The sequence below is a fragment of the Squalius cephalus genome, assembly GCF_949319135.1.
Source record: "Squalius cephalus genome assembly, chromosome: 22".
Classification (NCBI taxonomy): Eukaryota; Metazoa; Chordata; class Actinopteri; order Cypriniformes; family Leuciscidae; genus Squalius; species Squalius cephalus.
Genome location: NC_137143.1, coordinates 25506843 through 25534554, shown reverse-complemented (window position 1 = coordinate 25534554; position 27712 = coordinate 25506843). Strand labels below are relative to the sequence as shown.

Sequence of the window (27712 nt, the reverse complement as noted above, 5' to 3'; positions counted from 1 at the left end):
CGTCATGTTTACAACTATGGCAATGAGCGCTCATCGGGATCAAGTGAAGGCTGGATTTTCAAAAGTATGTGAAGTTCGCGGCTCCATTGTTGCAGTAAATTTGCACGTTCTTGAATGAATAATTTATGAGATGTACGCTGGTTTGTTATTGTAGGGACATCGACTTTATATTTTCACACTAAATATGACACGGAAAAAAATGTATTGCGTTACATGTCAGTCAGTCAGTCAGTCCTTGGCTGATATTTTTATCCTTAAATACATGTAAGTGAATGTTTTTTGTCATTTAAGAAACCTTTATAATGATCATGATTCATGTTAGTTGATCTATAACGCACAATGGGCACCATATTAGTACGCATGCAGTTCAGAGAATTGAATCTGTCCGATTTAGGCCTACAACACGAAGAATAGAGTAAATTTTATAGTTACCTACACAATGTGTATCTAAACACTTCATCAATTTATAATTGAAAGGATTATAATTGCCGCTTCCATAGACATCAGTGTGTATTTTACCAACTATAAATTTTGTTTTTCTAATACTTGTGTATTTAAATGTCTGAAACCTAAAATGTCTGAGGAAGGGCCATGTGAGGCCCGAAACGTCACTAATAAAACATTTTTTGAATGGGAGCTTATTCGGTGTGCGGATCTGTTACGGACTACTACATGGATTATACTTGTGATCCAGCACCCGTAATGAAAATAAGATGTGCGTGATTTACTCCTGTGAAACCTAAAATAAACCTTATCTGGTTGAAAACACTGAATAGTTGTGATATATGGCAGCGCTGAGCGCATCTCTCTCTGGCTCAGCACCAGCCAAAGCGCAAACGCAGATTTTAATTTAGAAGTTGATGATCACACGATATGAACGTTCTAATCACACCAGTGTAAACGATCGTACGCGTCAAAGCGTTTAGCTAGCGATCACATGCGGCGGTGATGTCCGTTTCGGAGAACCAGAGGGCAAATATTTCAACTGACAGCTGAAGCATTTAAGTGGCACCGAAATGAGGCACCGAAATCTGCGTTTTGATTCCGTCCGGTTCCATATCGGTGGTGCCCGGTTTCAGTACCCAACCCTAGTTAAAAGTCTTTCCAAAATCATCAGCTTTTCAAAAGCACTATTTCGTCAAGAAATTATAACTACCACTGTCCAAGTTCAGCAAAAGAGCCCCAGACCATCATGCTTTGTGCTCAATTTTCAACAGTTGGTATCATACAATGAAGATCCAACCTGCGTGAAAAACCAAGTATTTTTATTCATCGGACAAGAAGACTGATGGAAAGTATGTTCCCTGATACCATGCCTAAATATCAGGCTCACCCAGAGCTAGATTTTGGATGGTGGATTGTTTCCTGCATGTAACATTTGCCAACTCTATTGTTCCTGGCTACAATGAAGTGGTTGAATTCCAGAGCACATTTCTGGAGCAGAACAAAAGGCCAACCCTGCGAATGTGGAATATATTTATTAGTCCCATCATCATCCCAAGTATTAAAAACCCAATAATTATTTCATGACCAACAATTTTGCGATATTTTGAGGAGGAGACAAAAGCGGAATGGATAGGTTAATCTTTGTAATTACCAACCAAGGTATTATCCCACGAGGCAGACGGGGATGTAAGAATAGCTTTGATTCTGTTGATTCGTTACTTTCAGAAGCGTTTCTCTAAATATGTGACACACACATGAACAACGGATCATAAATAATGGAGGAAGGGATTATGATGGTGGTGATTATAAAATGTTTAGAAACTTAAATATTTAAGTTTATAAATATAAAATATAAAATAAATATGATGAAAATGATGAAATATATAGGCTAAACTAAATACAAATTTAAATCTATCAGTTTATCCATCAATTAGTCTGTCTATACATCTGCCCACCTGTCCAGCTGCCCGTCTATCATCTATCCCAGTGTTTCAACTTTTTTTCAAAGCACCCTTTGAAAAAGTTACAAAATTTGTGGCACCCTACATTAGTGTTGTCACGATACTGGAATTTAACTTCTATAAGATAACTTGAAAAGTATCAATATTCGATACCACGGGGAAGAACCACCATATATATAGGCTACTGTGACATATTTTTTAATATTATCACATTTTTTGTCCATCCATTGAAAGTCTAGGCAATCAATCATTTCTTCAGAAGAGATCAATTTATATGATGACAGATTTTAATTTAGGATTTTATTCATATATAGACATTGCTCAATTATCATTATAACTATCTCACCTAACTGTTTGCTAACTCAATGTGTAGTGTTTTTACAATGGGGTAATTTTGTTGCAGAAGAACAAGAAAGCTTGATTTCAAACTTTGAATTGAATTTTTACTTATAAAAGATAAGTAAACAGTCAGTGATAAAATAAGAACAAATAAATGACTAATGATAGAAAAAATAAATGGAACAAAGATTCAAATTAAATAAATTGCTTAAAGTTTTTTTATGTAGGTCTAACAGTAGTAGGGCTATTCATGTAAGAAATACTACAGACACTGAATAAAGTAATTAAATGTAAAATAATCTTGGATCGTTTTTATTGTAAAATGTAGGCTATTGTACACATGCGTTGTTGATCTCAACTGTTTACATTAATTTGAGATTTGACTATGGGGCCGATCCACCTACCTTTAATTTATTCAGTGAAGCTTATATGCAGTGTTATTTTACATTTGATTACTTTAATCAATTTCTGTACCTGAAAACTTCTGTTAGGCCTACCTGAAAAACCTGAAAGCACTGTTTATTTAATTTGTATTTTTGCTCTATTTTTTGCCCAAAGAGCCTATTTTTCAAATTAGGTTAATGCATTTTTCCAAAAGAGCCATTGTTTTACGCCATGCGTCGAATGTGTTGACGTGAATACTCACTATGCCCGTCCGTGTTCCGCTCAGAGCGTGCGCACAAAGCATCCTGTCAGTAACAGATTCAGTTCTGTTTCGTGGCTCATTATGCTTTTAATATTTCTTTTTAATATCAATCGCATCCCACTCTTTACTATCTCATTTATCCATGTTGTTTCATTATTATTAACTTTAAACAGTCTCATCCACTGAAAACTGTGTGGATTATCATAAATACTACACATTTATAGGGCATAAAAGCAGGGTTTTTCCTGTATTGAAAATTTGAGTCCCGCCAAAGCCTTATTTGATCGGTGAGTAATGTAGATGACTGCCGCGCTTGTGACCGGGCGCATGTTTAAATGAGAGAACTAGCAGAGAGAGAGCCCCGGTCGCACGTGCGCACTCTCGCCGTCTTCAAACTAAGCGCTGTCTTGCTCTCTCTCCCTCACACATATTAATCAAAATCAATTGACTCAATGGTAAAAGGTTGGAAGACCGAAGTTGAGTTCACGTGGAGCATTCAGAGATTTTTTTCCCCCTGAATTACCACAGGGTGTGAATTGTGCTAAAAAATCTTCTCTGAAAAGCATTCCGCACATTCAGCTGACATAAACCACACTTTCAATAAACAAACAAAACCTATTCAGTGATGAAATGTTTTCTGTGTTCACAAATCTTGTCCTAACATGAACTTGCCGGGATAAATCAGTCCGCTAATGACACGTCCGATTCGTGAACTAATGACTCATTTGAACCGATTCACTTTAATGAATGGTTAAAACAACTGATCTGTCCAACACTGAACTCAAGAGACTTCTGAATCGATGCATAACAAATTGGTAACACTTTACAATAAGGTTCCTTTTATTAAACTCTAGTTAACTACATTAGTTAAAATTTACTATTAATAAACTTCTACAGCATTTATTATTTTTTGTTAATTTCAACATTTACTAATAGCCTACATTGACTAATTAATGTTAACAAATCAAACCATATAGTAAAGTGTTACAAACAAATAATTTACTCAGAACACCTCTTAAAACGATAACACAAGTGTGCTTACCCCGTTTTTTTTTTTTAGTAAGAGTGGTTAGCAAGATTTAGCCTTAATAAACTACAGTATTTTCAGGTTATGTATATGACAATGTGTAGAAAAATTCCCTAAAAATTAATTTAGTTTAGACTGGAGTGAGGTGAAACCAGAAAAAAAGTGCAAAGCAAGTAGTTGTTAGCTAGCTTATTATTTAATTTAATTGTATATGGTAGAAAATTAGACCATTAGTTAAAATAAACTTTTGAATGCTACTTTTTAATATTAATATGATTATATACCAAAATAATTATCAGGTCTAGCAAAGAAGGTTTCTATCTTACAAAGCTATGAAATCCAGTGGTAAAATCACAGCTTTTTTTGAAAAGAGGGCAGGAAAGGATGACAGTGTCTGTCGGCCACCACCGAAGACCATTTGTGACCCAGGAAAAACCCTGAAAAGGTCTCTGCAGCAAAAGCAAAAGAACCCGGTGAAATGTTTTGATGCGTCTCTTGGCACAGCAAAGCACCAGATTCAATAAAATGGTAAATCACTTTTTTTATATAGCCTACTTTTACATTTTCACTGCTGTTCTAAAAATAGGTTTTGCCATTACCACAAAAAAGCTACGTAGCTGCTTGAATCTGAGTGCAGGAGCTCAAGGATTTCTGTCGTCTGATCGTGCACTTTGGCCTGTACAACTTTATTCGAAACTTTTCTTTTCATTAAGTTCGGTAGATACAAAGGAATTGTAATTGGTTGCTTTTTCTACAGAAAGCTGATCTCTATTGATGTGTCCATTTTTTTTACCGATCATATTGGTAAAGGGTGTGAGACCTAGAGCCATAGTGCTTCCCGACCACAGCTCTATTGTATTTATTTGAGCCATCGCTTGTAGTTTGATTATTTGTTCTTATTTTCTTTATTTTAATTTGAAAGTAGTCCTTATTTTTCCTGAACATAGCACAAACGTACAACAAAACCATGACCCTACAACCATGATACAAACCGAACCATTACTCCGTTCTATTCATCTATCCACCCATCTATCTACCTACCATCCAATCCATCCACCTAATCTATCCACCCAATCCATCTATCCTCCTATCTACTGTATACTGTATTCATTCTACTTAGTACCTACTACCTACCCATCCATCAATAACAAATTCATGAATTAATTTTAGTTGACTGAATTGACTTTCAATGACTGTCATTTAATTTCACTGCACTGACACTATTGTATGAAAACAATTGAGCTTGATGATGACATCACTGTTTGCATTTTAAATGCCACACTGTCCATCACACCGATATGCTACTTGCATTTTAATATCAGGGATTTGTTGTTTCCAGCTCTTTTAATATTACTTAATGAGCACTAATCAAGACCTAATGACAATGCATCAATTTCCAAAAGAGCAAAAGCTTTGAGTATGAACATTCATTCAAGGTACAGTGAATGGTAATTATACCCACACTCTATTCTGGCAATGGCAAGGTGAATGTTTTAAAAGGTGAATGTTGTTAACAGAGAGGGAGAGGAGCCTATGCCAGAATCTATAGTTTCAATTACCAAGCGAGACGAAGGAGCAGAGCCAACAGGAAAGGCTTCACTGAAAGGCAATTATTCGTCAAGAACACGGACAGGGGGTAAACAACCAGGCCTGAATGTCAAAAGACAAGAGATTGAGAGAGTGAGAGATGAAGGAGGGCAGAAGCATGCGGGTGCATGATAGAGAGAGAAAGAAACTCTGGACGTTTTCCACATTTAAAGTAATGTCCATCCATCAAACTAGTCAAGGTAGTGTGAGAAGCTTATTTGAGTATGAAAAGGGAAATTCCGAAAACACCAATACATCACTGTCTGTTCTGTCCAACAGATTCAATTTTTATAAAGGATTTGCAATACATTTTATGTATAACCTAAGAAGAAAGGATGTGCAAAACCCTATACATTTTCAAAATCAAGTAGTTGGTGGGTTCCTTGAACGAACAGGCAGTCTAAACTGAAGCCCAGGATAATAAGGCTGGTTTTCAGGTCCACCTGACCCCAAGGTGTTTCTAAAAACAATTACTTGATTAAATGGTTTAAATTTGCAAGTGGCTTTTCAACCTTCATTTTTAACCTTGTAGATAAGGTTGTAGATCTTTAAGTCTACTATTTTTTATTTTTTTTAAGTCTGGGAATGCAGGGTATAAGAAGCATTCCTATAAATGTTTAATAGTGTTCCTTTTAAAAAGCCTTGATTTCTGTCAAACACCTTTATTGCCTTCAAAAGGTTTGTCCACCAGCGTACACTAAAATTAAAGATAAAGGTAAAAAAATAAAGATAAAGGTTCCAAATGGGGTATCTGAGAAAAATCAAAAGATTCCAATACATTGGGAGTTTTATCATGATTGTCCAAGGTCAATGAGTTTCAGCACTCTAAATGTAGAAAAAGAAAGCTGATTGGAAAAAAAACACAAGTCCTGACCAGCCACTCCAGATAACAAATACAATTCAAATTGAATCATCCTGAAATCTCCAAGCACTCCAAAATAATTAAATTCTCAGCGGAAAGAGGGGAGCAGCATTATAATTAAACTCCCTTGTTCTTGTTTCTCTTCCACCGTTCATAGGCCCAGTAAATGAACACAAAGCTAACCGACAGGAGGATTAGATTGGGGAATTAATTTCGGCAGAAAAACATGCAGTTTTTATCCATCTCGCCTGAATCTTGCATATAGTGTTTCCACTTGTGTGTAGCTATATCATGCAGTGGAAGAACTGGAGGATTTGTTGAACACGCTCAATTCTAAGACGTGTACACTTGTCAGTCTGTCTCACCAACACATCGGGACTTAAAAACAGACAAACAATCCTCTAAGCAGCATGGCTTAAAACTCAGAAATTAATCTAATGCAGAGAGCTCCAACCAGCATGTATAAGGAAGAATGCTTGGGGCAAATAACTCCCACCTATAGTTTTTGATGAGCACCTGATGCTTTTTTGTTTCTAAAACTAATCTAGCAAACTCTAATTAATCAATCAGCAAGTTGATTGACATACAAGCCGAATTAGGTATACAATGTTAATAAATGTAAAAGGGGACATATCATGAAAATCTGACTTTTTCCGTGTTTAAGTGCTATAATCGGGTCCCTTGTGCATCTACCAACACAGAAAAAGTGACAACCCAGTAACTGTTTTGGTAAGCCCCTCTCTGAAAGAATGTAAAAAAATAAGCCGATCAGATTTCACTCCACTTCTGACGTGGGAAGGGGATCTTATTATAACATTTCCGCCCCTTAATCTGCACGTTTCCACCCATGGCACCTCCATTTGGTTTTGCAAGCGACAACCAGTTCTAACGCAATGGCAAAAGTTCAAGCAAAGCATGAAAACTGTCGTTGGTTGGCTTCACAGACGAGCACAGAATTTGACTACAAAAAAAAAAATGTCACAGCAGTCTTATAAAGACCTCAGGGAACTGTGTCAACTTGTGTAAAAGTTAAACATGATGGTACAAGCAAGTCGATTAGATGAATCAATGCAACTCCACAACAACTACATGAATGTATTCACTAACCATTCTGAAACATTAATGTGCGTCTAAAAGTTGCAACCTCTTCCTGGAGTCTCTCCGTAAGCTGCACTTCACTACTGCTTATTTCTGAGATTTTGGATGAGTGACATTTGCGTGTTTTGTAATTGTATCCAAAGCTTGTGTAGGATCAGCCCTCTTCTGAACGGGGGTGGGGAGCAGCAGCTCATTTAAAGGCACACACACAAAAACGGTCACATTCTGGGGACACCATAGATTTATATTACATCTTGTGAAAAGGGGCATAATGTCACCTTTAAAGAAGGACTATAAAAAAAAAAAACTTCTCACTCCTTTTAAAGCCATTACAGATTAATTGTTTTGGCATCACTGAGAAGCCAAACTTTCATATTAAAAACAGAGGAGGATGATTTATATTAATGTCTGTTTTTATTTCTCAACAGCATTTCTTCTTCCTTCAGTATTCTAGCATAAAAACTCGACTGTTTGTAAAAAAGTGAAATGGTGAATTACACATTGGGAGATTATGTAAAATCACATCTTGCCATCCTTTCCCACAGAAAAATGAGTTCATAAGTATACATGAGGAGACTCAACACCTCCCTCTCACCTCAGGACAAGGGAACAAAAGAGACAAACTAAAATGAGGGCAATCATCTCCGATAAATACAGTCTTTAGCCTGTCGATGTCATCATAAGAGGCCTGCAGTTACAGATATTTTCATCAGGGCAAACCCACCAGTACAATAAACTCACACACAGTCAGCACAGGCACACAACAACAAATTAACAAAGACATACATGCATATGGTGTCTCTGTGGTGGTCCTGCACCTTAGCTTATTATTTTGTTGTTTTACAAAGACACTGACACATCTGACATGGGATCGAGTAACTGATTGGAGCAGTCTGTGACGTGACCTTCTATGGTCTTTAGGTCAAACGGTCTTATTCCAGGCATGAAAACTGGTGTAAAAAAGGTGAGAAGGATACGGCAACAAAAAATCCAATCAACTTGCTGCACAAAGAATAAATAGGAAATATAATAACACATAAAACATATAAAATATGGGGGCCATTTTAATGTGCGGAGGCAAGTATTTACACAAAACACACAGCATGAGATTATTTTATCTTTTTCACCTGAACCAGAATCTCAAGGGCCCATTTTCTCTGTTAAGCACCATGTCTCAGCCTTGCCCTCTTCAGCCGCCTGTTTTTTTGAGATCCTGAGCACTACTGGATCCTTTGCAGTGCATCACTCTCTCCTATCTCTCCGTGCGAAATACGGGGGGGTACGGGATTAACCCATGAGACCCCCTGAAAGCCTCAAAAGCAAAATTTGAAGGGGGTCTCAAATTTTGTCAAAAAAATAAAAAATAAAATATTTTGTCACCAGTGTTAATTTCGTTAACGAAAAAATGTACGTTGATGACCTTTTTTCCCCTGACGAGGCGATGACAAGGCGATGAGAGACGACACCCACGTCATTAAACAATAACTGTGACTATATCAACACATGCAATATCGTTGACAAAAAAAGACGAGACTGAAATGTGTTTAAAAAAAAATAAAAACTTATTTTCGTCGAATAAAGGAGAAGACAACATACTATAGACTGTTTTTACGAGCGTTCATGCTTACTGTTGCAAGATTTCAATAATTTAAACCCTAGTCAGAGCTTTTCTGTTAAAAGAGCACGTTTTCTACCCGGTCTTTTCAATAGTATCTGGCAACCATACGCGCGCATGCGCGCTTTCTACACTTCTGAAGAAGCGCAGATGATCTGAAAACACAGACAAATAAGCTGGAATTGCACGATCTTCATTTGAGATTTTCATTGAAAAGATTTTCTCACGACCCCCCACTCCCAAATATTTTCTCATCGGATCTGCACAAATCACATAGGTGACCCATTTTGGTTTTAAAACGGCGAATTTCGCCGAAAGGTGAGGAGTTTTCATGCCTGTATTCAGTATCAGGGTTAATTGTGGAAATCCATTATGAAGCAAAAGGAAGCTCATGCTTTCAGGTTTATATGTTAGTCTGTGTGGCTGCAATTATTCTTTGACTTACGGTTTTTGCAGCTGTGATTATGTACTGAAGGACCATCTCCCTTTTTGTGCCCAAGTCCTTCTCTCTGAGTGGTGCTTTCTTTTCTTCATTAAGATTCATATCCTCCTGAAAATACAAACCACATACAAGAGAAGGAAAATTCATGTTACAAGAAAAAACATCAAGTCCTTCAGTATTGTGACCTGCTTTATGAGAATCTCCATCATTACACACGACGAAACATTTGATCCAAACAAAAGAGACTAATGAATCATATACTGATATCTACATATTTCTGCTCAAAGGAAAAATAGTACTGGAGATGCCGGTTGTTAACATAGCAGAGAAGAGCAAAGAGCTCTCACATCTTTCAATGCTCACATGAATCAAACCATGCCTAACACCTGTTCTTTTTGGAACTGCAAATAAATGAAACCGCAGGATGTCAACCTCTACTCATGAATCCATCACGACATTAAGAAAAAGGAGATGAAAATGACAAAAACAAAGAAAGACATTGAAGTATTACAGGAAAAAGGAATATAAAAGAATTATTAAAGCCATTTTATTTAGACAAAATTTGATACATATAATTTGGATAAATGCTGCAAAATTGCCATGCTGGGTGTTGAAAGCAGGTGTTGATAGCGCACGAGCGCTAGTGAGACTGAAACAGCACAGGTTGTATTTAAACTAAACTCTTTTAAGCTTTGCCAATTTAAACATTCAAGAGAAAAAGATGCGAAAGAGAACTCATGCACTCTGTGGGAAGATTTGTTTGCGCACACATCCAAAACACGCACACGGAAAGCCGAGTCTCAGACAGCGCACAAATATTGAGTTCTCCTTCAAGTCTTGCGCTGTTTGGACAAATTCACACAAAAATGATGTCAAGATGGCTGTCTTGGGGAGTAGCCTAGCAGACATAGTCAGTTATGTCTTAAGTGAGTGAAACAGTCGAAGCATGTGTATCAGTGAATTGGATCAGTGCATTATATCAAAGTGACAGCAGCCTAATATTGCTGTATGTGTTTTTAATCTTAATCAAACAACAATAGACAAGGAAATCACTCTCTGCTCTTGATTGAGTAGCTTTTGTAACTTTAATAAGGATTCGTCTTTAATTCATACAGTCAAATATGCAATATTATTTTACATTTAATTACTTTATTCAATTTCTGCACCTGAAAACTAGTGTTACCTGAAAAACTTGAAAAGCAGTTTATTTTATTTGTATCTTTGCTCTATTGTATTAATTTGTGCTGTTGCTCAGTAGTTAGATTATTTGTTCTCATTTTCTTTATTTGTATTTGAAAGTAGTCCTTTTCTCCCTGAACATAGCACATACCGAATCGTACTGAAACCGTGACCCTAAAACCGTAATGCAAACCAAACCCTGAGTAATTTGAACCGTCTGTTTACTATGGCTGCGTTCACAGTACATTTTTGGGATTTACAGCAGCAATTGCTTACCAGTGTGAATCCTGAAACGTTTTGTTCAGTCAGGAGATTAAAGTAGCTGCTTGAATTATGTTCATTCAGTTGTATGATGAAACCGCATTCTAACTAACCATAGCGGTAACCATAGCGATAGTGTCAAACATGGCGGTGTCCATAAAACCGTGAAGTTTTACCATGATCGACAGCACGTGTCCAATCGAGGCGCAAGTTCATTCATTAGATATTTTAAATAACCAACAACAGCGTTAAAAGCTTTGTAACCAGTTGCAGAGAGTACGTTTCAGCCACGGCAGAATGCTGTATGAACGCAGCCATATTAAGCACAAAACATGAGACTGACAACCATATTCCAGTTTTACAGAGTGTGCAGAGCACCATTTTATAAAAAGCGTTCGCATTCCATGCAAATAGACTAATTTAGGTAATCGATGTAATCAATTACGTCAACGCATCTTTCCAGCCCTAATGGACAGCGTTGGATTTTCACTACACTTAGTCTCAAATTTATGTCCGTTCAAATTTTCAGGGCACATAAGCCTTTTCCCATCACTAGATGCATAGAAATAAAAAATGTAAAAATTGTAAATATACATGTACTGACAATTTGTAGATGTAAAATACGTACTACTTGTAAGTAGGTTAATTTGTTCCAGAAGTGTTAAGAACTATGTCAGCTGGCTATTGCTATTTTGTGTGGCTGCATTTCTTTCCCCACCAAAACGGTTGTGATAATTTCAGAGCATCAGATAGGTATGTGCAGTTTTTACATTTAGTGAAAGTTCTGTATAATTTAATTGGTTTAAACGAACAAGCAATTTTTCTATGCTGGGTCTCTGAAAACTAAAACTGAATATAAAAATCTGCCCTGGTTTTTAAAGGAAGTCATCAAGTGTTTTTGATTAAATACTTTGAAATTTAAATAACTGATTAATAAAAGCCAATTTTTGCTAAACTGGTATTATAAACATCTGTTGTCTATGTGGACACATTTCTGTGTGCAACTTTGTGAGATCTTTTAAAGATTAGTACCTAGCACAAGCCTCAATTGATGAAGTCATGAATTATGTATTAGAAAAATGTAATGGGCCAATTTCTGAAAAGATTAGAAATTAACAGTGAAACAGAAATGAGCATGTTTATAAATCTGAACCTGTTGTACTGCTAAGACAGACATTGGCAGATATAGGCTACTTGGCAATTTCACTTCCAAGATTACTGAAGCAACACGTCCTGTGCCAAAGAAAACTAGTGTACTGCACTTCTCAAACTCACCATCTCTGACAGAGAAGGAGAAAGAGAAAATAACTAGTGTGTATCCGTGGACAGTTTACAACTACCATCAAAAGACAGAAAGGGCGTGGAAATCTCAAGGTAAAAGACAGAACAATAAAATCGATAAGGGAGAGAAGGAAAGAAAGAGATGAAGAGGTAGATGAGAGAGAAAAACAATAACAGCTGCATACGATGTTCCTAGTGTCCTCCAATCTTATTTCCCTTTCCCCACAGCTTCTCTCCCTTTCATCCCTTTCCAGAGAGGATAGATCAGCAGAGCCGTTTAAGATTTCACTCATGGGTTTCGCAGGCGTGATGCAGTCCTCGTGTGTCAGGGCGAGAGAAAGAGAGGAGGATGCTGGGATAGGTGCGGATAGGGCACAGAGCGGAAAAGCATCCATTACCACTGTTGGCCCTGTCACCTCTGCTGGCATGCTCATGTATCCAAACCCGTACTTGCCATGACTAATGACTGCGTCTCTGCCCACGTTATCCACACTCTTCCTTCTCTACCCAGCAGTGGTTGCTCCTGTCACTCAATCCTGCGCTTGGAGACGCTGCTCAACCGCTAACACTGCCTCCACTCTTAGAAAGGGCAGAGACAGGGACCTCCGTACGATAACGCTCAGGCAATGAGGGACTGTGCAATGTTTTAAAATGATACTTGAGAGAAATTGGATGAAATAGATAGATGTGAGTTAAATGTATGACAAAAGTGCAATCAGTTAACTTTCAACAGCTGCATAATTGTGTACATATCTAAAAGTCTAAACAAAAGTTTTTAAAGTGAAGATTTTTTACTTCATATAAGAAACCTGAGATGAAAGGTCAAAAAGTTTAAAAAGAGAAAAATAAATCTTATAAAAGGCCTAAAACTTTTACATTTAAATTGACAAAAATATTAGTACAGTAAATAATTTCAACAGGCATGCTACAAAATAATTTTTATTGTAAGTGCTTATTAAAACTGACAATGTGCCATTTTGCAATTACTTAGTAATGCCTAAGTCCAAATCAAAACTATATTGTAGGTTAAGCATCAGTTTAAAACAAAAAAAAAATATTCAGAACATCTATTCTTTTTTTATTTTTGTGTATTTTCTTTTATTTACCACAATAAACCAAAGTGCTTGCAAACATTTGTCCGTGACTGTATGATGCGAGTGAGTATGTGCATTTATAGACATGAGGGCCTTGTCCTTCTCTGAATACAAGCTGATTGAGGTCAGTGACTCATAACAATCCATTTCATTATGAAAAGGTTGCGTTTCTTAAAACATAATTGCAAATAAACCTCTAGTGATTATTGTGTTTGAAAGGTTGATAAAGGTCATTGTGTAGGAGTGATAATTAACTGGTTTTATACATGTCCACAGTAAGCAGACATGTACAATAGCGTGAATGTATATCAACAAATCCTTTACGGTCAGAAATTGGGGCTCATTTACTGACCACGCATACTTTGTTTTAAATTTTATTCTAATTTAGGAACAACTGAAACCACACGTACGCAGAAATCACATTCTCTGAGTGGTCCTATAAACTTATTAAGATGAAATTTTATACATAGCCTACATGTTTCATCTTAAGTATATTTAAGCAACATTTGTGAAAACATTGCTGCTAATTATCCACACCGTTTTCAAGATTAACTTTTAAAGAAAAGCTGGAGTTAATCAGTAAAGTAAAACCTACACCAGAGCTTAATTTGGTGCAGAAAGCCAAAGCTTTTGAAAGCATTTTAACTCCAGAAATTATAAACTATACTCCTGGGTGACAGCATCAACCAAGAAGCTAAAGCTTTACTGCTGAAATTGTTTGCTGTTTGGGCAAGTTATTTAAAATCGAATAGGTCACTTGCCAACTGAATTTCTTCTGGACACCGCTGCCACTGTTTTATGTTCAGCTTTATTTGAGAAGTCATTTTGCAGAATTACCGGTCAATCTGTACATTTACCAACTCAGTGGCCATTATGCACATTTGCTGCTATTCTGCATTATAGTTGCATCTTTCACAAATAAACCATAAGTATATCAGGGCCTTTTAGTCCTGTGTAAATTAAATAAATAGGCTACTAATCCTGATTCCTTACAAATAAAGCTTTCTTTTGTTGTTTTATCAACATTAATGACAGACACATATTAGGCTGCTGTCACTTTAAGAGCTAGTGCACAGATCCATTATACTACTGTTACATATGCATTTTCTTTCACACAAAGATACTCGCCAAGACCGGAATTTTGACAATTTTGTGTGTGTTTTGACGCTTGCCTTTTGCCGATGCAATGTGGTGATGTTTAGTGCATTTTGAGAGAGAGAGAGAGAGAGAGAGAGAGAGAGAGAGAGAGAGAGAGAGAGAGAGAGAGAGAGAGAGAGAGAGAGAGAGAGAGAGAGAGAGAGAGAGAGAGAGAGAGAGAGAGAGAGAGAGAGAGAGAGAGAGAGAGAGGACGCAGGACCGCTGAATCAGACATGCTGTTTGTGAAATTACATCTTTTAAAATTACTGTTTTGATTTTATAATAAAAATTTTGTGTGGATTAATTTACTCATACAATCTATATGCTAAAGTGAATAAATGTTTGTGGGAATGATGTTTTGAGGATGGCAGACTTGAGGATCTTGCTGCGTGTGCTCTCAAGCGTGACTTTAGAGAGCATCAAGTTTGCTGACAGCGACAAAAGGAAAAGTGTGCGGAAAGAATACTACAAATTCGTTCACCATGCAAACAAGGTTAAGAAAATGTGCGTACGCACATTTTGGGAATTAGGAGGAAAATTTTTGGTGAGAAGTTCTCCTGTGCATATAGATACCCAATAAACCTTGCAATTATTAGTGAATGAGGCCCAATGTATGTTTCTGTTTATGTATTTATGCATTTCAGAATTACATAATACATTTGTCTATATCTAAATGCATCTTACCATCATTTTCTCAAAGAGGGCAAGGATTTCCTTCTCCGATGTGATCTTTGAAGAAAGCTCCTCAAATTCAGAGGAAGTGGACCAGTCACCAGAAGAGGAATGCTTGGACATGTGGGAGAGGTGTGGCCGCTCCTTTTTACTGCCAGGGATCCGGATACTGGAAAACCTGTCCAACTAAGAGAAAAATGAGACATTTGAGCGAGTATGAGTGAGACTGGTTATATGATAATAAATTAATTAGCCTATGTTATGTTGCTTTTTTTATTTATTTTTCTCCATTTAGTTGAAAGTGCAAAATATACAACTTTGGGGTCAGTAATTCACAATGTTACAAACGATTTTTAGTTAAAATAAATACTGTTCTTTTGAACTTTCTATACAAAGAATCCTGAAAAAATTATCACGGTTTGCACAAAAATATTAAAGGGGTGGTATAATGCCCTTTTCACAAGATGTAAAATAAGTTTCTGATGTCCCCAAAGTGTGTAAGTGAAGTTTTAGCTCAAAATACCCAACAGATATTTTTATATAGCTTAAAATTTTTACTTTTTGAGGGTGAGCAAAAATGCACCTTTTTTGTGTCTGTCCCTTTAAATGCAAATGAGCTGCTGCTCCCAGCACAGAGGGCGGAGCTTCAAAAGCTCCTGTGTGCGTTTGTGGGTTAGCAGCTCTGATTACCTCACACAGACACACACTGAAAATTTCAAAAACTTTTAGCCTTTTATGTTCAAAGGCTAGACAATGATGGAGAGATGACAACATGTAGATTGCAACAGGACATTTCTGAATGGTTAGTTGATGAATTTATATTGCTGATGTGTCATCTTCTACTCATTGATTAGCATATTCTGTCATGATAATCTATAAATCGCGTTCCCGGGGGAGGGGTTTATGTAAATTCTAGGGTTGGTGATGTCACTAACCCAGGAGGAATGTCGTGTGGTCCCAACCAGCCGTTTGTTGTAGTCCTTAAAAAACGATTCAAATATCTTCCTTTGCTTTGAACTTTGAGCATTGTAACTTTGCAGATGTTGTTTATGCTCAAACAGCAACATTACACACTTACTAAAGTTAGAAAAGTGAAATCAATCAACCACCCCTTTAAGCTATGCAACCGTTTTTTAACAATGAAATAAAAGCAATGTTATTTGAACACTAAATAATCAGCATACTATAATGATTTCTAAAGGATCATGTGACACTAAAGACTGGCTGAAATATAAAAAAATTAGAAATGCATTAAAACAGAAAACAGTTAGATTTAATTGTAATCATTTCACAATATTACTGTTTTTGTATATTCTGTATTTTGTAAACTGTGTAAAAAAGGTTTAAAATATAAATATTACAAAAAAAACTAGTGCTGGGCTGTGGGACCAAAAATGTATATGAAATTGATATAAAAATTATACCGTTTCACGGTAAATTACAGGAATTTTTTTTTCCAAGCATGACTGGGTGTTAACCACATTTTCTACTGATTGAGAGGAAAAACTGCAGTAGATTGACTTAGAATGCCTTATTTTACTGTAATGAGGGAATATTGTAGAAAAATTCCACACTAGTTTTCATACAGGTTTACAAGGCCCCACAAAATCATGCTGTTTACAAAGAGGTGCCAGCAGGAGGCACTTTAGGAGCAGTAGAAATAGCGGTTTCCCCGGTAACGGCTGTACACAAAGCAGCGCAGCGCTCATAAATGCTGCTTTATCAGGAAAGATAAAGAAAGATTATCAACATCAAAACTTTTCTAAAGACAGTCAGTTCCCTTCAAAGATACATTCATATAAAAACAAACAACCGTGCCGCATTTTGACTTTAAAACATCCAGTGCGCATGTTTATTCAATGATGTCAAAGACTTTTGGAAAACCTATTTGTGGCGGGCAGTGTTGATACTGTGAACCAATGTATGGGAAACACTGTCAGCTATCAATTATAGTTTAACCTATCCATATTCACCGTCACGGTTAATAACCCATATAGCTGTGCCATCACCACAGTCCAACAGTGAAAAGAGACCCTCTCAAACAGTGTCGCGCCGCGTTCCGAACGTTGTTTAAACGACATACTGTATATCGTTATTGTGGTATATTAAAAATTCCTATCATAACAAAAATAAACACCGGTATTCGGTATGAACCGGTATACCGCCCAGCACTACATAAAACCAATCAAACTCTAACATCTGCTCCAATTTCATTTGCTTGAGCGGTCAAGTGATGAATCTGCATTACAGATTGGGATTACAGCCCAACAGATGTCTGTTTTAAAAAATTAAGTAATTTTTCCCTACTTTATTTACTTATTAAAAGCCTACTTTAAAATATTGTTTATAGTGTATTTTCAATCCATTTATTAAGCTATGTTTTATCGCGGCAAAACTGACTCTACCCTTTAAGTAATTTGCATGGCAAGTATTTGTTTGCCATGACAACTTCACATGCATGCTGCTTTCTGTAGTCATAGTAAAATAACTTCAATATTATTATATAGAGTTACACGGAGTGTGAATGTGAATATTTTCAACAGTAAAAAAAAAAAATTCACTATAGAAAAGCTAAAATGTGATTAAAATGGTCACTGACAAAAGCGAGTGGCTCGGTCTGAACTGAAGTTCAAAAGCTTTCAGATCTTTATCAAATACCCACTTTAACCCTGTGAACATTGTTTATGATCAGTTATAACTTCCTTATCGTAAGCAAACATTCATTAAAAGTCAGTCAGCTCCACATTCAGCATGCCTAACGAACAGAGCGTCCACAGAGACAGTGTAACTTGCCGTCGATTTATATCGAGATGGTGGGCCCCCGCATCACACAGATAATGATTTCCTAATTGGATTAGATTTGTCAGAGAGCTGTTTTCTCTCCCTGGGCCTGTGGAAGCAACAGGGAGATGATGGGAGATTGAGATGTCAGCGTTGGCTGAAAAGGTAGGTGGTTTATTTTCAGAGGCCTTGCCCCCTTTCTTTCAAGGGGTGGGTGAATTAGCAGCAGTTATCTTCGAGAATTTTTTTTGCCAACGCCACCCATTGCGCATTATCTTGGCGAGAAGGCAACACGCTGAGATAATCAGCAATGACACTGATGTAAAATTAATTAAACACAAGCAGTAGATCAGAGTGTAGCTAGCGACTACAGTGCACAGAGCCGATGCAGGGAGCAAATGTGTGGTGTCTGATACCAAACGACACCATCATCTGTCTAATTTTGTTTGCCACTGCCCTAAAGCGCCTCTTCGCTACATTGAGTGATGGCACTGATCAGTTTAATCACAGAGATTCATCCCCAGCGGAGGGAAGAAGCGCTTTGCTATTCCACACTCGTTACCGGTGAATAGATAAATAAATATGTGCAGCCGCTACCTCGATAACAACAACAGGCATCATACCTCAGCCGACGCGAGCTGATCTAGATGATGAAGTGCTTTTCAGGGCTGTTTAGGTGTTTATGAGTGAGTCTGCGGCTTACTTTCATACAATCTCTCTCCCTTTTTCGCCAGCTTACACTTTGATGTTACTAATGGCTCCATCCCCTTCATTCCTCTTCTGATCACTCCACCAGACCCCCTCTTTGGTAATTCAGCCTCTCAGCACCAAAACACATTTCTACCATGACCAAACATCAGCCCTCACAAAAGCCCTCCATTATCTAAGGACATGATTCACTCATCGAAAACATGTCCTACACTATTCTGCCACCCTACAAATTCAGCAAATTTTCTCCAAATAATTATTATATCAACAGATATTGATTTTTTTTTTTATGCCCGATATCTTAGAGAGCAGGGTGGCTGATATATCACACTACATAATTTAAAGATAGTAAAAACAAATGCATAACAATTGAAGAAATTTATATTCATTTATAAGAAATAACTAGTAATAAATAACTTGAAAAATTAAATATAAAAACAATTATTGTTAAACTTGATAAATCTGTAAAATAAACAGATTTATACTTTAGAATAAATGGTAACTTCTTGATTCTGTTATCCTATTATTGTATTTTTCACAAACACTGTGAACAACAGTACATTTACATTTACGCTTTTATCCAAAGCGACTTACATTGCATTCAAGGTACACATTTTACATTTTGTCAGTTCTTGCTTTCCCTGGGAATCGAACCCATGACCTTGGCGTTGCTAGGGCCAACGCTCTACTGTTTGAGCTACAGGACTGAAAACTTTTTTTTTTTTTCATAAAGACAGGGCTATACAGTATATGACCTGCATATGGCATAGCGGCAAGCTGGATGTAGTGTAGCATAGTTTGAAATCAAGAATAATTTAAATTGTCAATCGGGAATGTCCAATGACAGCGTAATTCTCTTCCTGGCCGTATCCAATTCACAAAGACAGATCGTTATGCACAGAGTACACGCTTTTTTTTATGCAGTTCTATTACTACTAATAAAAAAGCAAATGCTATAATACTTCTTTGCATTTGATTTATTTAGGCTACTTTGTTTAAAATATCGGCCTTGACAACATATAGGTCAACCACCAAGATTGCATCTGCTAATTTAATTTATTCTCCATTTGTCAATTTTGTCTCTTTTCTTATTCATACATGAATCAATCCAGTCATGTGTTCATTTCAGACCGCACCTGACTTTAGGGTGCATGATAGAGAGAGGGAAAAGGAGTGTCCCAGCGGTGTCCACCTCATCATAATCCTGATTACCCTGTTCCTGGGTCTACCTTCCCTCTGGCAACAAGAGAACGAGAATCGATATACCAAACCAACACAAACAAAAACACATTTTGATGCAATCCATAATGCAAAAGAAACAGAGAGAGAGAGAGAGAGAGAGAGAGAGAGAGAGAGAGAGAGAGAGAGAGAGAGAGAGAGAGAGAGAGAGAGAGAGAGAGAGAGAGAGAGAGAGAGAGAGCAAAAGAGAGAGAGAGAGAGAGAGAGAGAGAGAGAGAGAGAGAGAGAGAGCAAAAGAGAGAGAGAGAGAGAGAGAAAGAAAGAAAGAAAGAAAGAAAGAAAGAAAGAAAGAAAGAAAGAAAGAAAGAAAGAAAGAAAGAAAGAAAGAAAGAAAGAAAGAGAGAGAGAGAGGGGGAGAGAGAGAGAGAGAGAGAGAGAGAGAGAGAGAGAGAGAGAGGGAGGGAGGGGATTAAATGACCCAAGAAGCGAAGAATTATAGAAGGGAAGATTGAAATGTATTGAGGAAAGAGGAAACCTGGTGAAGAGATGATTAGTGAGTAAGCATGGCAGAAGGGAGGTGAGAAGGAAGATTTGAGATAGAAGGAAGGATGGAGGTGATTGCAGTGCTAAATGCCAAAGTTGGTGCTATTCACCATGAGGGTGAAAAATGCCCACTGAGTTCCATCGATAAGATGGTCTAGGTGCTGTTTAAATTAACTGACTGCTCCAATCCATGACCTAAAGTCCTCCATCCAAAATATTTCATTACCTTCTGCTGCTGCTAGAGGAAACAGGTCCAGCTGCACAGGCTTGATACAACATTTTTCACCCTCAATGTTTAATGAAATTCATACCAGTACATGAAATTCTAACATCCTTCAGAATTCAGATCACTGCCATCTTTGATTCACCATACTTACAAAAGAAATTGAGAAAATCATACAAAAACAATTCCAGCAATCACTGCTAATATAAGAATTCAAAAATGTAATTGTTAATTAGCTTGATTTTTCATTAATGATAAGCAGCGCGGCACAACGGTTCATGAGATCATTGTCTTAATTATGACCAGAAATGTATAAATATTAAGTTGCCATTTAAAATAAATAAAGAACCAATGTAGGAAAATGGTTATGCGCAAACAGCGGGAAACTCTGTATATTTGTGCAGTGTGTGCATGTCAAAAAATCTAGGCTATTCAGATTTTTTTCTGAGGCTTTTATAAATTTTATAGCCCTATAAGCTACACTTTATTGCCAGAACACGACAAACACTTGATGTTTTTGAATTCTTTATACATTTTCAGTCATTTAAAGCTGCAGTCCGTAGTTTTTCCTCTTTGTCGTCATCTCTGTTCGAAATCTGCAATTGCAGTTATTCGCGGAATTATCAACTTTACGTGGGTTGTGCCTCGGCACGGCACAGCGCGAACTAATCCAATTGTTTTGAGGAGAATGTGCGGCTGTCAGTCACCGCGCTGGTGTGGATACCGTCATTCGGAATCACAGATTCTACTTTTTAGAAGTATGACCAACATAAGAATTTTCACCAGAAAATATAATCTGAACAAGTAACATCCACTTTTGTTCTGACCAACTAAGGGGAAAAAAGCATTGCAGTAAAACGCGCTGATTAAATCTAACGATCACTTATATGTCAAACCATGCAAATTATACTTGGTTATCAAATTGTTAATGTTAACAACATCAGCATTGCATGACTACATTTAATGCCCTTCCGATATTTATCCTTATTTTCGCATGGGCCCGGTTGCAGTCTCTTTTTTTCCTGTAGCCACCCCGAAGTCTTGCATTTTACAACGGGTGAATCTCCAGTTGTCACTGGTGATTGTCGTTTGAACCTTTCTGGATGCGCAATTAAATTGATAAGTTTAATTATATCAAGCGCTGTGAGAAAAAGCTATAAATCTCCACCTCCAACATCCTCAGATGCAACATAGCCTACTAGCCGAGACACCTGTGTACAGATGTGACGTAATGACGCAAAGACATGCTCGAATTTTCTGCGGAAATCCACCCGTTCCACTGGAATTAAAAACATTATTACAAGCTTACCGTTATGAATCGAGCTAAGGCAAGCAGATCGTTTTGAACACTGGCTGGTTATGTACTTTTTTTTTTTTATGTACTTTTTGGTTATGTACTGGATTTTTTAAACCCAAAAAAGTTACGGACTGAAGCTTCAACAAAATAAATATCTTAAGAGAAAAAATTATTTAAATTTTCGCATGTGCTAACAGATTATATTGTTTCAAGTCATAAAACCTGACTGTTGCCTGACTTTGATGGCAAGTATCTTTGGCACAGTTTGCAGTGCAGGCTGCAGTATTAATAATATTACACATGTTGTCTCTCAAAAATGCACATAGTAGCAGCTTGGGTTAGGATGCAGATGCAAATTTAAGTTCATTAACAAAAAAAGTTAGCCTACATCTGTAAAAATGGTAACAACCTCATTTATATATGGTAAAATTTAAATATTCTGACTATTTGAGTTTAATCAAAATTAACAATTGGTCTTCCATAGTAGCATAGATCATGATAAACACAGTTGAAACCACACACATAGCACCTCACATGGGGGAAAAAAAAAAGTGTATAAAAAAAGAGTTGCCTAAACACATTTAGTATAAATGCACAATTTAAATGCTAGCTTAAATCACAAAAAAATACTGTAAATATATTCTATTACTCCATTAATGCATGTCTACATTAATAATATAATAAAATTCGATATGATTGTATTCATGGTAAATGGTGAATTGTAGATGGAAAAACCTTTTAACGGTATCGTTTCGCACAGTGTTTCTACTGTGCTGTTTCATCTGGCTTTAAACTAGTTTAAATCAAGACAATTTGTATTCTTTGCTGAATTCAAGCGCTTCTCACTGGATTCCACAGCGCTGTTTAGTGGTCGCGTAACCGAGACGTTTAGCAAGTAAGCGCATGTGCTATACTAAGCTCATGCTGTGCTGCCGAGTGGATAAATGGTCCGTGGTGGTACGGTTAAAATGAGTAGCACTAAACTTTCGTTCGTTAAACATTGTATCGAGCATTTATCAAACTCTTGTTATCGTTTTATCAAGGAAAATTATATTGCGATAATTATCATTAAGGTTTTATCACCCAGCACTAATTTTATGTTGAACAAGGCATTTCCAGTTTCTCTGGTTATTTATTTTGATCAATTCTTACATCCTGATTGTCAAGTTTCCTGAGTTAATTCTGGATTTTGTTTTTGTTAGATCTAATAAAATTACCATGAATTTATAGAAAAGAGAGGAATTATTATAATGTATTCCCTGTTGACAGACAGACAAACAGACACTTACCATGAGCTAAACAGCTTCACAACAAGTTGTATAAGTTTTACAGGTATGCAGCCTCATTAGGGATGTACTGTATAAAGCATGAAACATGCTTGATAAAAGGCCATTCTCAAGTGTTAGACGCACAAGAAAGCAAGCAATTGACTCAAGGAAAGCTTTAGAAAATCCAAAATGGAGGTTAAAAAAAAAATTTAGTAGTGACATTAGTAAAAGCTTTTTTTTTCTCAAAAAACCTGAGCTGACTGTGAATGAAATGCTGTGGTTAGTATGAGACTAAAATACTGTGTTAAGCATGGGTCCTCTAATAGTCTGATATGGGGTTAATCATATCAGAGAGGAGGAATCAAATTTAAAATGTATGCTTATTGATAATGAACAACAAGACAGAGAATGAAAGAGTGAATATTTGACAAAGTGAAGGAGAAACCTGAATAAAGGACTCTTACCACATCATCTGTAAGTGTTCTGATGTTTAAATGCTATAAACAGTGAGAGTGAGAGTGAGAGTGAGAGAGAGAGAGAGAGAGAGAATTAGAATGATTTCACAGTGGCACTGAAGATGTAACAAAGCATAAAAAGCATTAACCAATTGAGCCCACAAATGAGCTTCAAGAATTTACTTTTTCATACTATAACATCTATAAGAACAGACGTGTGTGTGTGTGTGTGTGTGTGTGTGTGTGTGTGTGTGTGTGTGTGTGTGTGTGTGTGTGTGTGTGTGTGTGTGTGTGTGTGTGTGTGTGTGTGTGTGTGTGTGTGTGTGGATTCTGAATTTCTCAACTGTAAAATCTTTCTCAGATCAAATATGTTGATTAGTCCAAGTGAAGAATTGCCTGCATATACATGTATGAAGAAATAATTGGAAATGCAATAATCAAGACGAGAGAGAAGCCAACTAATTTAATTCTACACCGCCATCCCTTGACAATTACAAAGGGACCTGAGCACAGTGCTTCATGCACATTAAAGACCAATTTAGAGTTAGAGTGTCAAAAAGATGAGATGTAAAATTCAAGACTTTTTGAATTGTATTGCATAAAGTGCAATTTAGTTACTGCTCTCTATGGTTACAAGCTCACCATTGCATGCTGCCATCTGTTTAGAAGACAAAAGTTTCATAGGCGATTGTAAATGAGAAAATGTTCCTTGGTGACATATGAACGTGCTAATATGCAATTGGAATGTCTGCATGTTGGATTAAGGACAAAATTAGACCAATCTGTTGCTTTGGATCACACTCGTGCGCTGAGGAAAAACTGATTTTGTGGTGCTCAGGAAAAGCATGTTTGCTAATGCTGTTGCGGTATTTAATTTTGGAAATTCTTTAGAGGAATGGTTTGCCAAATCTCATAAGGAGGAACAAAGCAAACAAACAACGGCACATTTTGCCTGTATTTTTAGTCTAGGTTCTTGCCAGTCCTCCATTAGAGGAGAGAATTGGGTTATTTAGCAGTAACCCAGCACAGCTCAAGCAAACAGTTCGACTCAATCCCAGATGGCAGGCATTATAATCTGTCAAACTCCAAATCTACATTTTCACAGCCTCCCTCTAAACATTCACATGCACTATTAATTCAGCTAGTGGTCCACACAATAGTCAAACACACACACAGTTATTGGTGGCTTGGCCAAGAATCACAGCCATCAGTCTTACTTCATTAATGGAGTCAAAACAAATTCACATACTACGGTGTAAACATGCTGTGCTGGTGATCAATCAGAAAGTCTGTGCATGGGAAATGACCTTCATTAAAGAAACACAGAACTCCAAAAACACAAAACCTCTCAATCACAGAAACCTCTCAATTACTGAACTTAGCATGAAATACCAGGAACAAGACAAGTGACCTTCTGAAAGACTTTTGAGAGAACCTTTATGCCAACAAAAAACACCTCAATGAATAAAACATGTCAATTTGGAGGCAATGGAAATACACAAGTTTCTTATCGCTGTTCTACATTTATAAAATAAAATAAAAACTCTCCTACGTATTTATAACCTTACTATACCAAAGATTAAAGCATCAGAAGTGCCATCAACTTCACAATGCACTCAGTAAGCCAACATTAATTTAAAATTCAGCTCTTTAAAGGTGCTAAGCGATGTCTCACGTTTTTTAGGCTGAAACATTTTTTGTCACATACAGCAAACATCTCCTCACTATCTGCTAGCTGCCTGTCCCCTGAACACAGTCTCTGTAGGCAGCCCAGGCTCCACAAACAGCAACAAAAACAAACTGGGCCAGCCTGGACCATGAAACATAACAAACAGTGTTCCAGCCAAGCGTGCCGCACAAGCCCTGAAAAGTGAAGCCAAAGCGCCTCGATCGCCCCCCTGTGACTGATCCTAGTATAGGTCATAAACCCCGCCTCCCCGTGTTATTCAACGGGACGTGAGACCAACTAAACAATTAAATTACACTTCAAATATCTTTTTTCCAAAGGTGGTTTCTGTCATTTGCTGTCGTTTTTATCACGCTGATGTAAGTTCAAGTGTCTGTTTTAAATAAGTTTGTTTTTAGTTAGTTACGTGATGCTATAAAAACGGTGGTGTAACGTCATGATTGACAGCTGTGATTGACAGGTTCTCTGAGCGAAGTAGTCACTGAAGCACCAACAGACTTTTTTTCGAGATCTTCGGAGGACTGAGGACATTGTATTTACTTTATTTTTAAAAAGCCTCTTGTCGTACTGTAATCAACAGACATCAAAATTCATCATGATGAAAAATCAAGCGGAACGGACAGACATAGTCCACTTAAAAAAAGTGCAGGGAGAGTGCATTCTGCGAGAGTGAGGGCGTGGAGTTGATTTCATGGCTTTACTTCCTGCTCACTACTGCGCAGGTCTGGTCCAGAGATCGCTACTGCGCAGACTCAAGTCCCAAGATGTCAGCGACATATCGGGACACTGGCGGCTTCAGTTCTCACCATAGACTGTAAAAAAATATGGACGTAGTGTCCGTGACATCACCCGTAGGTTTCTGAAGAGCATTTTTGAAGCCTAAAGTGGGCGGAGCCGGCCGTCGCCATCTTGGCCTTGCGTCACTCCCGGATGGGCAGAGGCGGGGCGTGAGCTGGAGCCTGGCTGTATCAGAGCCCGTCTACTGGCTGTATCTGAAATCACCTAGCTCGACGTGATCGAGTTTTTAGTTCAGGCTGGGCATAGATATATGTTTATTTCTATGCAGGCTGGGGAAGTAATTCTATAACGTTATATGCAACTGACAGTACCAAGTCTGCGACTGCACAGGGCCTGGCGCTAAAGTGACAGTTGATGACAGTAAAGCCAATTAAAAGTTCCTATTTTTGCCCTTCAAAATATTATAATAGTTAAAATACACGGCTACAAATGAGACTGTGTATCGTGATTCTGTACTATTCTGCTAGTTGAAAATGTATAATGCAGGAACTCTTAATATTACTCTGAGAGAGAGTGTGTGACAGTGATTTATGTGCATAACGTTACATGTCAGTCACTCCTTTTTTATAGTCTATGGTCCGTCAGCGCGGCATCGCTCGTCAAGTTCGTAGAGAGCTTATTCAGTCCATTTTAAATTCCGATTTTGGCCGCCTCTCAAATGGGTTAAACCATAGATATAACGTTATTGCCTATGAAGTTCAAGTAAATGCGCTAGAAAATCCGCGCTCATTCAAGGATGTGCATTTATTGCATGGACGGAGAAAGCGCCGACACCTGCATGATTTCACCTGACGGTACATAAGCATATTATAATCAATCTGTTCCGTGAGAGCAGAACGAACGAGCCTTTATTGACGTTTTTAAATCTGAAAACTCCAAAAAGCAACGAAATTGTCAGACATCCATTAGTGCATGTTCACAGAGGAAAACAACTGAAATACAGCACTGGTTGTTCTCTCGAACGACACTCGACAACAACGACGGAATCCTAAGCCGTGGGCGAAGTAACTTAATGGGTGTATTAAATTGTATGAAATAATCCCGAAAAAAAGCACAAAACACTGCAGAGAAGGCAAGTTCAGCAGCAACACTTGCTGAGGTGAAGTGACGGCTAGTAAAAACAGACGAAACGGCTAGCATTGACATCAGCACAACCCGGCACTGTCACTCAAGTGTCCACACCCTTAATTATGCAGAACTTTAAATATTAATCAACTAAACGGATGAGTTATAAAAAAAATTCACCCCCCTCACAGTTGTCATGAAGGGCAAAATTAGCTGTATAGACCAAAGCCACATACAGACACCAGGCTTTCTGCTGTAAAATAAGGTATTTTAACATGGGGGAGATACAGATTTGACTCACTTCTGACATCAGCCTCAAGCGGCCAGTCAACGAATTGCAGTTTAACTCACTTCCGTGTTGGTTTCAAGAGAGAGACGGGGAGGTTGCCGCTTGGTTCTCACCAATGGAAGAGACCGAAGGGGCGTCGTCCATCTTTTTTTACAGTCTATGGTTCCACCCAATAACCAACAAGAATGATTAGGGGGTGGGGGTTGGGGGGTTAGTGAGCATGCACATGAAGGGGGGAGTGGAGGAGAGAGAAGCATGAAGAGGGAAGTTAG

General features: G+C 37.5%; 1 protein-coding gene across 2 annotated transcripts in view; it reads right to left on the bottom strand.

Moving 5' to 3' along the window:
• Window positions 1-27712, bottom strand: part of diaph3 (diaphanous-related formin 3) — a 323176-nt gene that overhangs the window by 272249 nt on the left and 23215 nt on the right. The window contains exons 2-4 of one of the 2 annotated variants that reach the window (XM_079856725.1): window positions 23611-23643; window positions 15160-15333; window positions 9527-9631 (exon numbers count right to left, since the gene is read on the bottom strand). In XM_079856725.1, the coding sequence (XP_079712851.1) occupies window positions 9527-9631; window positions 15160-15333; window positions 23611-23643 (312 nt within the window). The remainder of the gene's footprint in view (window positions 1-9526; window positions 9632-15159; window positions 15334-23610; window positions 23644-27712) is intronic. The other variant, XM_079856726.1, reaches the window with a different exon arrangement.